Source organism: Temnothorax curvispinosus, unplaced genomic scaffold (assembly GCF_003070985.1).
Source record: "Temnothorax curvispinosus isolate PA1 unplaced genomic scaffold, ASM307098v1 QBEX01004430.1, whole genome shotgun sequence".
NCBI lineage: Eukaryota > Metazoa > Arthropoda > Insecta > Hymenoptera > Formicidae > Temnothorax > Temnothorax curvispinosus.
The window spans coordinates 7,725-20,007 of NW_020214210.1; the positions used below are offsets into that span (position 1 = coordinate 7,725).

General features: G+C 39.1%; 1 protein-coding gene across 1 annotated transcript; it reads right to left on the reverse strand.

Moving 5' to 3' along the window:
* Positions 1-8,792: 8,792 nt before the first annotated feature.
* Positions 8,793-11,929, reverse strand: LOC112453509. Its single transcript, XM_025014297.1, has 3 exons — positions 11,873-11,929; positions 10,807-11,148; positions 8,793-10,694 (listed from the first exon to the last, which is right to left on the reverse strand). The coding sequence occupies exons 1-3, from the start codon at positions 11,927-11,929 to the stop codon at positions 8,793-8,795; spliced, it is 2,301 nt and encodes a 766-aa protein (XP_024870065.1).
* Between the last annotated feature and the right edge of the window lie 354 nt (positions 11,930-12,283).

Genomic DNA, 12,283 nt, shown 5'->3' on the forward strand with positions numbered 1-12,283 from the left:
GGGATCAGACGTTCATTGAGTCGACACAGGTATCGCCGTCACAAGAACTTGTCTTTATTTCGTTCGTTATCACATATAGCTGAGAACGTCGCGCTTTTTGTACGCGAAGTTCGCGTGAAAGGGCCGTCCCGGCACTTGCTCCGGGTTGGAGACGCTCTAACGCGATGGCCGTGCTTTCGACTCGCGGTCGGACGATAAGGCTGAGGCGCGATTACTCCGGTTTGGTAACGCGGAGAGCAAAAGGTCGACCGGCTCGAGTCACTGTCGAAGTCGTTCTGTCTTTTCGGAGCATTACAACGACGACCACCGGAGCGGCCCGCAATTCCCCGATACGTGTGCTCCTTACGGATCGCCGCCGAATTTGCCTACAGAGAATTTGTGACGTCCTGGATGATGCGAGGTGGCCCGATCCGGCAGAACGTCTCCGTCGAAATCAATTTTATGGGTTCTTCTTCTGCTGGTTAAGGGGGTGAGACCCCAGAATAATTAGCTGGTGTTCGCCGACGTGGATTATGGCTCCTCAAGTCCGTTGAAGGTAGGTATTTAATAATTTTTATCTTTCTTTAATATAAAAAGAGTATGATATTTATTGTATAATTCCAAGATACAAGTAGCTTATATGGAGAATGGAACAGGTATAAGATATGTAGGGTTTCCTGGCTCGTTCCAGACTCTCCGTCGAGTGGGCGAGAGGTGCTTTTACACAATTCTGGAAACGATAGTGAGAGGTGACCACACCTGGTTACAATGAGTCATAGGGCGTTGTCTAGTAGATATGAGTCTACTTCTACTTGTGCGGCTCGCTTGCCAGCTTAATTTACGTATGACTAGATTTTACTCGCATGAGTCACTTAGTGACCTCGTTCTATTTCTATTTCTATTTTAACAGCGATTTGTAACGAGAGCGATACCTTCTTTTATCATAAAATCTCAACATGACCTTTGTCGTAGAAGAATATAAGAAATGTTCAATAATTTGACTTTGAAATATGTTAAATCTTGTTTAACTTTCTTTAGACATACTTTACATGTGGTAGAATAATTTAATAATACAATTAAAATAATTATTAGCATGTCTAAAGTATGAAAGCATTGCTTTCTTTGTCTAGCGGTTACTACGGTATGTCAGTCTTTTTCTCTCTCTCCTACAGATCATACGATGTTCGCATCTCGCTCGGATTCGCGTTTCTTATGCTACGCATATACAATTCTATCTTTTCAGGTTCGTGAGTGACGCTTCGGCGCTTGACGCTCGATATTTATATTAATTTTAGTAAGTATATATATATTTTGTTAATAGTAATATTGATAAAAGTGATGTTAGCAGTGGTAATGATGATTCTAATATCATGTTAATAAGGTATCGTGCAGGTAGAAATAGTTAGCTTTCTCATTAGTACAATGAAATTAAATTGTTCATATAATAAAATTTCTTTTATTTTTATATCTCGCGAATGGTTGGAAATTTGATTGGAGTGTATAGAAAACATTGCAGGACTTTTGCTAAAGTATAATATAGCATTAGAAAATTTTATTGTTAATATATGTATTTGTTAATAACGAATTATTAATTAAATAAATCGGTACTTTTTAATTCGCATGTTGATATTGTTATGTTCTCTTTATTCAAGAGGTTTTGAATTTCTAATATCATCTTGTTTATGAGCACACTTTATTTTATTGTTATAAATATTTCATAAATAAACAATTGCAAAAATAAAAGTTATTATCATTTTTCGTTGGTGTACTGATGCAGAATTTACGTGCGCGGTCAAAATTCGTATTTACCGAAACGGGTTTTTATAATTATGCAAGCAGTTCGATCACAGTTACCAAATTTAAGGGTAGTTTTCCTCCAGATCGGAATATCTGTTATCCGTCCCTGTATTTCCTTTGAATTTTGTGTAGCTTTAGCCAGAGGAGTGACGAGGTTTTGACTTATACAAAAGTTGTTATACATGGTCCGGGGCACATGTTAACGGGTATTATTAACGTGGTTAATTATTTGATTATAATTGTTTATAAAAGTAAGTTGCAAAAATAAACGATTATGTAGTAAATGTTTTTCTATCGAACGGTTCTAATGATTATTCCTTATACACGTTTATATTGTTTTATAGTCTATATGGCTATCCTTGTCTTACTCTCTGTGAACTGGTATTAAACTATCTTCGTCTTTCATGAAGCGAATGTCAAATTTTCAATCTCGTTTATTAGTTTAATTAATTTAAATAGAAAATCGGCGTTAACGCTACTGGTGTTTAGGAACATGACGGATTCCATTTTTATCATAATAATTAAGTGTCAAAATTTTCGTTCAGAAATGAAATTTATTGATCTTAAAATGTATAAAAGACTAAAATATTAATGTAAAAGTGATTTGGTCTTTGTAAGTTTAAAAGGTAAGAAATTTAAAATGGCGGATGCGAAACTTTAATAATTCATAACTTAGAAACGGTAAGAGGTAGAGAGATGGGGTTTCTTTTGTTGTGTTCAGATAATTAAAGGCTTTATTTTAGGTTGTTTAAAATTTTTGTGTCTTATGGATTTCCGTAATTTTTAATTATATCTCGGAATTAAGAAGAGATATGATGTGAGGGTTTCTGTGAGATTACTTAACATGGCCTGCTGAGTATCTACAGTGATTTATTAATTATTTTCAATAATAATTGTATGGTAAATTTTATTGTTAATTAGTTTATTTTGAGAGATACAATAATGATTTATAACCAAAAGTTGTTTGACCTTTTGTGATAGTTCCGGTAGTCACATTAGCTAGGTCTGTTAATAGTATAATTTAATTGTTTATAACAATCATGTTTGAAAAAATGCTAATGAGATAATTATTATTTTAGTATGATAATGTTCTTTAGGCATAAAAGATTATGCTCCTGTGATTTGCTTCTAATTAATTTATTTATATTCTATTCTAATTTTCTTAGTTCATTCTTATGGAACGTGCATTTATTCGTGTGTTAAACTGAATTTATATTGCATAAAGGGTCTCATAAAGCCTATATTAGCATTGAATAGCAATTTTTAAGTAACTTTATTGATTCTAGGGAATTCTGATAAGTGCTTGTCCAAAAGTTTATAGTGTGATTCATGATAAACGGGGCTTAAGCTTGAAAGGAGGCCTTAAGGCGGCCATGTTCTCTAGGCTCGTGTCTGCTACTTTAAGAACGCGTGCTCGTATCAGCTGAATGATTGTTGTGACAGTTAAGTTAGAGTGATTGTTATTTTATAATATTGTTTTCAGGTGCTGTGCAATGAGGATGGAAATGGAAAAACTTATGCGGTTGGAATATAGCAGTGAATGTACCGTCAGAGCAGTGAATGTACCGTCAGACGTGACAGATTGACCGCGGAGTCATCTGGTCGACGCGTGATCAGCTCCGCTTTCACTCGGAAATACGCGGTGTTGATGAGGAATGGTTAGCGCGGTGTTGTTCGGATGGCGCCGTCGATCCCTTTTGTGGATCTTCGGGACACGCAAAATAACGGCACATACCGCCCGCCTCGGATATACTATCCGATAAACCCATGCGTGCCGCCCGCCGTGAGGGGCACGTTTTTTGAATGATGCGAGTAAAGTGACATAACGCGATTTCACAATTATAGTCTAATGCAACTTATAGTCTAATGCAGTAACTTATAATCTAATACAATTTGTAATTGAACGCAATTTATACAACATATATACAAGCTTGATAAGGACTTTCACATGTCATCCAGCTGATGTAGGGGGACAGTCAATCGGCAGTGGTTAGATCCACCGGCAAAAAGCATATTTTGGCGAGTGCACGCTTGTATGTGGAGCGTGCAGTTTTAACCGTGACAACCCGCGTTAACCCATCGTCACCGGGATGACATTCAATGATGCGTCCTAGCTCCCAATTGCACGGAGGTGCCAAGGGATTTCGCAAAAGTACCAGGCGTCCCACCCGCGCCAAATCCTGAATGTCGCGCCATTTCGGACGTTGTTGCAACGTATGCAGATAATCGTGTGACCACGTTTTCCAAAAACTGTCACGCATTTGACTTAGGAGTTGCCATCGGGTGAGACGCGTTTCCTTTTCGTTGAGCAATGAAGGTTCAGGAAAACTAGTGATCGTGGACCCGATCAAAAAATGCCCGAGAGTCAATGCGGAATAATCGTTATAGTTATCGGACATCGGCGCTATTGGGCGAGAATTTAGACAAGCTTCGACTTTGCACAATAATGTACTTATCTCTTCAAATGTTAGAGTATGAGCACCGATTACTCGTTTCAGGTGGTATTTTACGCTTCGCACGCTAACTTCCCAGAGCCCTCCAAAATGAGGGGCTGACGGAGGAATGAAATGCCATTTGACTCCCTGAGCGGCTAGTTGGTTGATTACGTTAGGATCGCTCGTGGCAGCGCGCCACGCGACCGCTAATTCGCGTTGTGCGCCCTGAAAATTCGTTGCGTTGTCGGAGTACATATTGCTGGGGATTCCGCGGCGAGCACAAAAGCGATTAAATGCGGAGACAAAGGCGGAAGTCGAACAATCGCTCACCAACTCGATGTGTCAAGCTTTGACTGTCATACATACGAATACCGCTATATACGCCTTCCGAGACTTGTGCCTTCGACCAGGGTTGGACCGAATTTGAATCGGTCACGCGTACCGTAATCGATGTCGCAATGCAAGAATGCTCGAGTGACCGGACGCACTCGATAATCGAGAAGCTCTCCCATTAATTCGTTGGCGATCGCGGCCTTTTCGCGAGTACATTTAACGCACCGATATAGGGTCGCGCGTCGTTTGGCGTGCGCGCAATATCCAAAAATCCTCGCGGAGGAGAGACAACGTCAATTGTGGCCCGGCGTGTAGCGCCCGGAGGTGCGTGTATTGTATTATCAGGGAAACCAACGGGTGTGCTGCAAGTACGACGGGATGCTTGGTTTTCTCCGCGAGTGTCGAGTGTCGGAGACGTCCTCCGACTCGAATTAGTCCCTTTTCGTCAAGAAAGGGATTAAGCCACGCCAACTTGCTCCTTCCTTTCACGGGAAGAGCATTTTGTAGTTAAGAATACTCTTTCGGAAACAGCCGTTGTTGTATGAATTTTAGCCAAAAATCGCGGGCGGAATTAATTTCTTCCGGAAGAAGAAAGAATTTCGTGAATTCGCGCTTTTTTATTTGTTGGACGAACCGGAGGACGTAAGCGGTCACTCTGAGTAGAGTTCCTATAATAAGAGTTAAGCCAATGTGGTAACGATTTTTGATTGGTCCGCCATATGTAACAGCCAAACAACCGCGAATTTTAAACATGACATCTAACCTACGATCTTAACTGAATTATAAACAATCTAACCAAAATTAGGTTACATAATAGGCATATAATAAAAGTTATAATGCCAGGGTGTGCAGCTCTAGGGTGTTCCAACTTGTCGTCAAAACGATTTAAAATGTGTCATTTCCCTTTAAAAGATGTAGAAAGATGTGCTCTTTGGGTACTTCATATGAAACGAGACAATTGGACACCAAATAAATTTTCAACGCTATGTGAAGTAAAAAAAATAATCTTTGTAGATTAATAAATATTCCCAACAAACACAGAAACAACTTATATTACGTATACACGTAATGTTAATAATTTTACAACTGTACATACATAACATATATACGAACAAGTAATAATTATTAGTATCAGTCATTATTTACTTATTCGTATTAAAAATTCGTTTTAGACTCATTTTGAATTAGAAGCATAGGAGTGTAGGACAGACGGATTAAAAAAACTGAAAGGAAATGCTGTACCAACTTTATTTAATAATAGTGAGTAATAATAAATTAATGATAAAAAAATTTCTAACGATTTAAAAAATAATTGTTATATAAAATTTTACGTGATTTTATATAATTTTACATAAAATGTTATGTAATGCATTTTCAGAAACTATAACAAGTAGTAATGTACAAAGAGGTTTATTACAAAGAGATAAATCTGTTGTTGATGAAGAAAAGAAGAATATTACATATGAAGAAAATGAGCTAATAAAAATTATGGATTTAGAACAAGAAAACATAGAATTACACATACATGAAAACATAGATCTAGATGTTAATGATGAAATGATAGTTTCAGAAGAAAAAGACTTTCTCGCAGATCAAGAAAATTTAACTTCTCTTTTGAAACAAAATAGTAATGAAAATAATGTACAAGTTACAGAATTGTTAAAATGTTATAAAAAATCAGAAAAACTAAGACTGAAAACTAAAGAAAAATTATTACAAGCAAAACGTAAAATTAAAAAATTGGAACAAAAAGCCCATACATTACATAATAAACTGCCGCAGGCTGTTAAAAAGCTTTTAAATCAGGATCAAATGTCACTTTTATGTGGTTCTTACAAGAAATTGCCTAGTTGGTCAGAAGAAACTTTACAAAAAGCTTATAAATACAAATTTATTTGTGGAAGTACAGGATATGATAAATTACGAACAGATTTGCCATTACTAAGTTTGAGGACTCTATGTAGACGACTTGAAAATTTGAAATTTGATAGTGGAATATTACATGAAGTATTCAAGTTTTTACAAATTAAAATATTTCAATTTACAAGTGAACTTGATAAACATTGTGTTATAATCTTAGATGAAATGGCGATAACGCGTAGCAGAACATTAGATCCAGTTAATAATACTTATTTAGGATATATAAATCTTACAAATGCAAATGATTCTAATTCAAAAGAATTGGCAACGCATGCTTTGGTTATTATGCTCGCAGGTATCGGCAGTAGATGGAAACAGATAATTGCATATTATTTTACAGGACATTCTTTTGATGGTTCTAAATTAAAAATAATCCTTTGTGATATAATCAATAAGACTGAAGAGATTGGTCTTCGCGTACATAGTATTACGTCTGATATGGGTTCCTCAAATATGAGTATGTGGAAAGCATTTGGAATTATGGCTTCACCATACTCTACAGTCGTCAATAGTTGTATACATTCAACTAACAACAACAGAAAATTGTACTTTTTTCACGATGCAGCACATGCGTTTAAGAACTTAAATTAAGGATTATTACGAAATGAATATATTATTCTTCCGGATAACTTTGTTAATAAGTATTCTCTACCAACAAATAAAGTAGAAGCATGTCATATAAGAGAATTATGTTCAGTACAAGAGAATGCTTTAGATTTTGGTTTAGCATTAGCTCCAAAATTAAAAAAAAAGTTATTGGATTCAAAAAATCATTTCCTGAAGATGAAAGTAAGCAGCGCTACAAGCGTTATAAATAATACAGTGAGTTCAGGATTGGAATTTATTTCACATGAGATTGGTAATCCAAACTTGATTACAACTGCTTGGTTTATTAATATGATGTCGAAATGATTCAAAATTATAAGTTCGAGAAATATAAGATTAGCTTTAAGCAAATTATCTGAAAACAAATTCTCTGAAACTATAGCGTTTTTGGAAGAAATTAATGAATTAATGGCTTCTATAAAAGTTGGTAAATCTGGAGCATGGAAACCATTTCAAACAGGAATAATAATAACAACACATTCAATTATTAATTTATCAAAATATTTACTGGACTATGAAAATTTTGAATTCGTTTTTACATCGCGCTTTATGCAGGATTGCGTAGAGAATTTGTTTTCTGTTATACGTTCTAAGAATGTCATACCAAATGCTCTTCAGTTTAAAAATAATCTGAAATTGATTACTGTATCGCAATATATGAAAAATGTTTCACATAGCTCATATCAAGAAGATGACAGGAAATTTTTTTCCGAATTTTTGAGTATTTTAATGAAAGAAAAGAAAACTGAGTTTAAACAGAGTGAAACAATGCAATCTATTTAAAGTGCTAAAAACTATGATGTATCTCTTGAAAATAATGACAAAAATGATAACTTACATTTTAATAACACGACACTAAATTGTTTATATTATGTTGCAGGGTATGTAATATATAAAATAATTGGTAAAAATAATATATCATGTTTTGCATGATATTGGTATTGGTTCTGTAGGATCAAAGACACCTACAATGTCTCCTTATGCACACTTAACACAAATGCGATGTTTTAATGACGAATCTTTATTTTTTGTTAATGACTCTACTTTCGAATTTTTTATTGAGATGGAAAAAGTTTTTAGATTATATTTTAAACAAATTCACATGTTATCTTTAAATCTTAAAGAATTCTTTATTGAAAAATGTATTAATATATCTTCTAATTTTCCGTTGTGTCACAGTTTAAAAGAAAAAATTATAAAAAAATTTATTAATTTTAGATTAAAAAAAATGTCAGTAGTTTGTGATCTTAAAAATAATCAAGAAAATGTATATGCTAGTAAAAGTGTTTATATGCATACTAAAGTGCAATAAATTTTGTGTTATGCATGTGTTTGCTGTATCTTCTTTTTAAACTAGACAATTCTGAAATTCGTATTTCGATTTCGATGCACATATTTTATTTTACATCATCATGTATGTATTACAGTATAATAGCCAACCTAAAAGTGACAAATCAGTGTGACCAACGTAAATTTGGCTGTATATGGCGGCGGTTTGTTCTAACTCTTATTATAGGAACTCTAACTCTGAGCAACTTCGTCCACGAAGAGAAATGAGTGCTCAGCTCCCATTCGTTTAGAGACGGAAGGAGATGACTCACCACACAGGTTCGCTCTTCGGGTGGTGAAACGGAAGCATTGAGAAATTGTGGCTGTGGCCATTGATCTTGAGCCATTTGAAGCCAGATCGGACCATTCCACCAGAGAGGCAAGTCCAACATTTTAGAGGGAAGAGTGCCTCTTGAACGCGAGGTCCGCGGGATTTTGTTCTGAGGAAACATGACGCCATGTCGCATCCGGGACGAGTTGTTGCGCTTCGTGCACTCGATTGGCCACGAAGACCTTCCATCGCGAGGGAGATTGCGTAATCCAGGCTAACGCGACTTGAGCATCTAGCCAATAGTAGCACGCGATTTTTGGTAATTCGAGAGCTGATCGCATGAAAGCAATTAGTCGCGCCAGCAATAAGGCAGCACACAGTTCTAATCGCGGGACACTCATTGGCTTGAGCGGTGCCACCTTTGATTTGGCAGTTAGGAGCGTGACGTTAATAGATCCGTCAATTTTTGTCATTCTCGAATACACGACCGCTCTGTAGGCGGAGGTCCACGCGTCCGCGAATTCATGAATCTCGGCAGTAAGCATGTCAGAACCGTATTTGGTCCATCGGGGGATCGAGATCTCCCGCATTAAGACTAATTGCGAAAGATACGTTCGCCATCTGATTAAAAAGTCGTCTGGAACGACATCATCCCAATTGCATTTTATTAACCATAGTTGTTGCATCAGGATTTTGGCGGTTATGACCATCGAAGTTAGCCATCCCAAGGGGTCGAAGATTTTGGCAATAGTTGACAAAATCGCGCGTTTTGTCTCAGGAACGGAAGAAATCGTGACTTCAAACTGAATTGCATCCGCGATGGGATTCCATTTAATCCCCAGTACTTTGACATGATCGTCCGCGCAAAGAGGTTTTGACTGTGCGAGCCCGTGATCCGTCGGGTCTATGCCGGCCAGGAGTGAGGCGCGATTGCTCGCCCATTTCCGAAGTTTAAATCCCGCGTTACCCAATAAGCCGATGAGTTGATCTCTTGTTTGTAGCGCGAGAGGTTCATCATCGGCACCAAAGACACAATCGTCTACGTAGATGCGTCGAAGAATAACCGAAACGGCCAATGGAAATTTAACGCCTTCGTCCTTCGCAGCTTGTTTCAAGGAGCAAAGGGCCAGAAACGGGGCGCATGCTGTCCCATACGTTACGGTGAGCATTATATATGCTTCAATCAGGGCGGTGGGATGCGGACGCCACAAAATTCTTTGGTAATTGACATCGCGTGAATTTACTAGAATTTGTCTATACATTTTGGCGATATCGGCCGTAAATACGAACCGGAATTGTCGCCATTGCAAAATTACTGCTGCCAAGTCCGTCTGCAATTTTGGGCCGACCATGAGATGGTCGTTCAAGGATAAACCGTTTGAAGTCGGTTGAGAAGCGTTAAAGACGACTCGTAGGTGCGTTGTAGCACTGTGTTCGCGCATAACCGCATGATGCGGTATGTAGACTGTCTGCGCATTGGAACTTTCGGATGGGGGAGCTTTGACCATGTGGCCTAATCGTTCGTATTCTCGCAGGAACTCGTTATACTCTTTCGCGATCTCCGGTTGTGATTTTAAGCGAGATTCGAGACGCAAATACAAGGAACGAGCGATCGAATTTGATTCACCTATATGGATGGGTGGATCGGTTTTAAATGGAAATGGTACTATGTACTGCCCATTCGGGGCTCGAGTGTGCGTGGACATGAAGTGTTCTTCACACTGGTGTTTTTCCGGGGAGAGGAATGTTTGTCGAGGAAACTCTTCTACTTCCCAGAAACGTTTTATCTGATTATTGAGTTCCGTGAGCAATGTACAGTGGTGAATTCGTATTGACGCGCTGCCTGACCGCGATCGCGATGGCATGGGACCCGAGAAAACCCACTCGAAGATGGAGTTCTGAGCGACGGGCTCATTGGGACCGCGAGCGCACACGCCCGGCAACAAGATAGCGCCGTACAGATCCGCGCCGATAATAACATCAATTTGATCCGAGTTGGTCGGATCTCCGTCTGCTAGATCAAGCTGACGACAAGTGAGTCACGGTTTCAGCTCGTTGTGGTATGTAATTGGTGAGCGATTTTAAGACCAGCGCCGTTACGGGCAATGACGGTTCTGCCCCGTCACGAGGGGATACTTCGATTTGAGCAGCATATTTTGCCGTGGCGGCGGTGTTCCCGATTCCCGTTATAGAAACGGATACGCGCGACAATCGCAATCGCTGAGCTAATCTCTCGGTTATGAGAGTTGTTATTGACCCTTGGTCCAACAACGCGCGAACGACATCGGTTCGATCGTTCGAGCCATTCACCCGGATCCACGCAGTAGCTAACAATATGCTCGTTTTAGAAAAACTTGTTTTGGAGAGTAAGTGAGAGTTGATTGTTGTGGATTCGTCAACCTTCGACTCGTTAGACACAGGTGAATCTTCGACGGTCGAGTCCTTATTCGACATATCGTGAAGCAGCGTGTGATGCTTCTGTTGACATTGTCGACAGGTATGTTTACTTTGGGACGCATTCCGAACATGTTTGATGCTAAGACAGTTGAAGCAGCAATTGAATTTCTTAGCTAGCTCTCGCCGCTGAAAGCAGGCTTTTTGACGAAAGTCCACGCGGACAAAAAATGCGTCTTTTGACACAGGGGATACTTAGCTGAATTCGCATTCGTCGTATGACTTTGAACGGACGTCAAGTTTTGTTTACTGCCCTTTGGCGAGGGCAAGGCTGGTAGAATATTCTTGAACGCACGTATTCGCGAAGCGAGGAATTGTTTTAGTTGCTCGCGGTTCAAGCGCCCGAGATTTCGCAACGCTTGAACCGCGACGTTCGCTTTATCATGCAACGCAGTGAGGGCGGCCGCGGAGTTGATATTAGCTTGGGGAAGCGTATGAAAAGCATGAATGTGCTCGTGCACTATCCGGCGTTGATTATCGTAGCGAACGGTGAGGAGGTCCCACGCGACTTGAAATTCGCGTCGGTCAGCGCAAGATTCCGAATGACGTCACTGGCGTCACCCTTTACACAGTAGTGTAAATATTGCAAGCGATTCACATTTGCCAAGTCGGCGTTGCCGATTACTAACGATTTGAATTGATCGCGGAACGCTTCCCACTAGTTAAATTCGCCGGAGAATGTCGGAAGACTTATACGCGGGAGTTGAAATGTTGACCGCGGCGAAATGCTGTTATGTCTTTGGCTTACGGGTAATGATTCACAGGACGGCAGCGTCGGCTCCAACTGGCTCTGCCACTCGGACATATAGGGTGTGTTTCGATATTCACTGTAAGTACTGACGATATGACGTCATTGAGTAGAACTGCAGGAGCGTTTTTATATTGCTGCTGTTACTTTCAGGCTGGAATAACGGAACAACGACCACAGTACTGCCAGTACTGCCAGTGAATGTCGAAACGCACCCGTATACGAAAGAAATATAACCTATCTTAACCTATCATGGCGTGACACGACAATAGGAGCACCTATTCATAAAAAAGAATCTTGTACTTAAATTGAGAGTTAAGTGGACCTTATTCCCGAAATAGTGTGCTCCTATGTGAGTTCGCGAGATTTTTGGTGGAATCCTCAGACAGTGATTCATCAGATGAGGAAAAC

Bases quoted from the DNA above. Each gene is read 5' to 3' on its own strand.
- LOC112453509 (XM_025014297.1), bottom strand. From the start codon at position 11,929: ATGTCCGAGTGGCAGAGCCAGTTGGAGCCGACGCTGCCGTCCTGTGAA. The intron at 11,149-11,872 runs GTAAGCCAAAGA...CAATGTCAACAG, and splicing joins CGTCCTGTGAATCATTACCC to AAGCATCACACGCTGCTTCA. The intron at 10,695-10,806 runs GTATCCCCTCGT...ACTTGTCGTCAG, and splicing joins AATATGCTGCTCAAATCGAA to CTTGATCTAGCAGACGGAGA.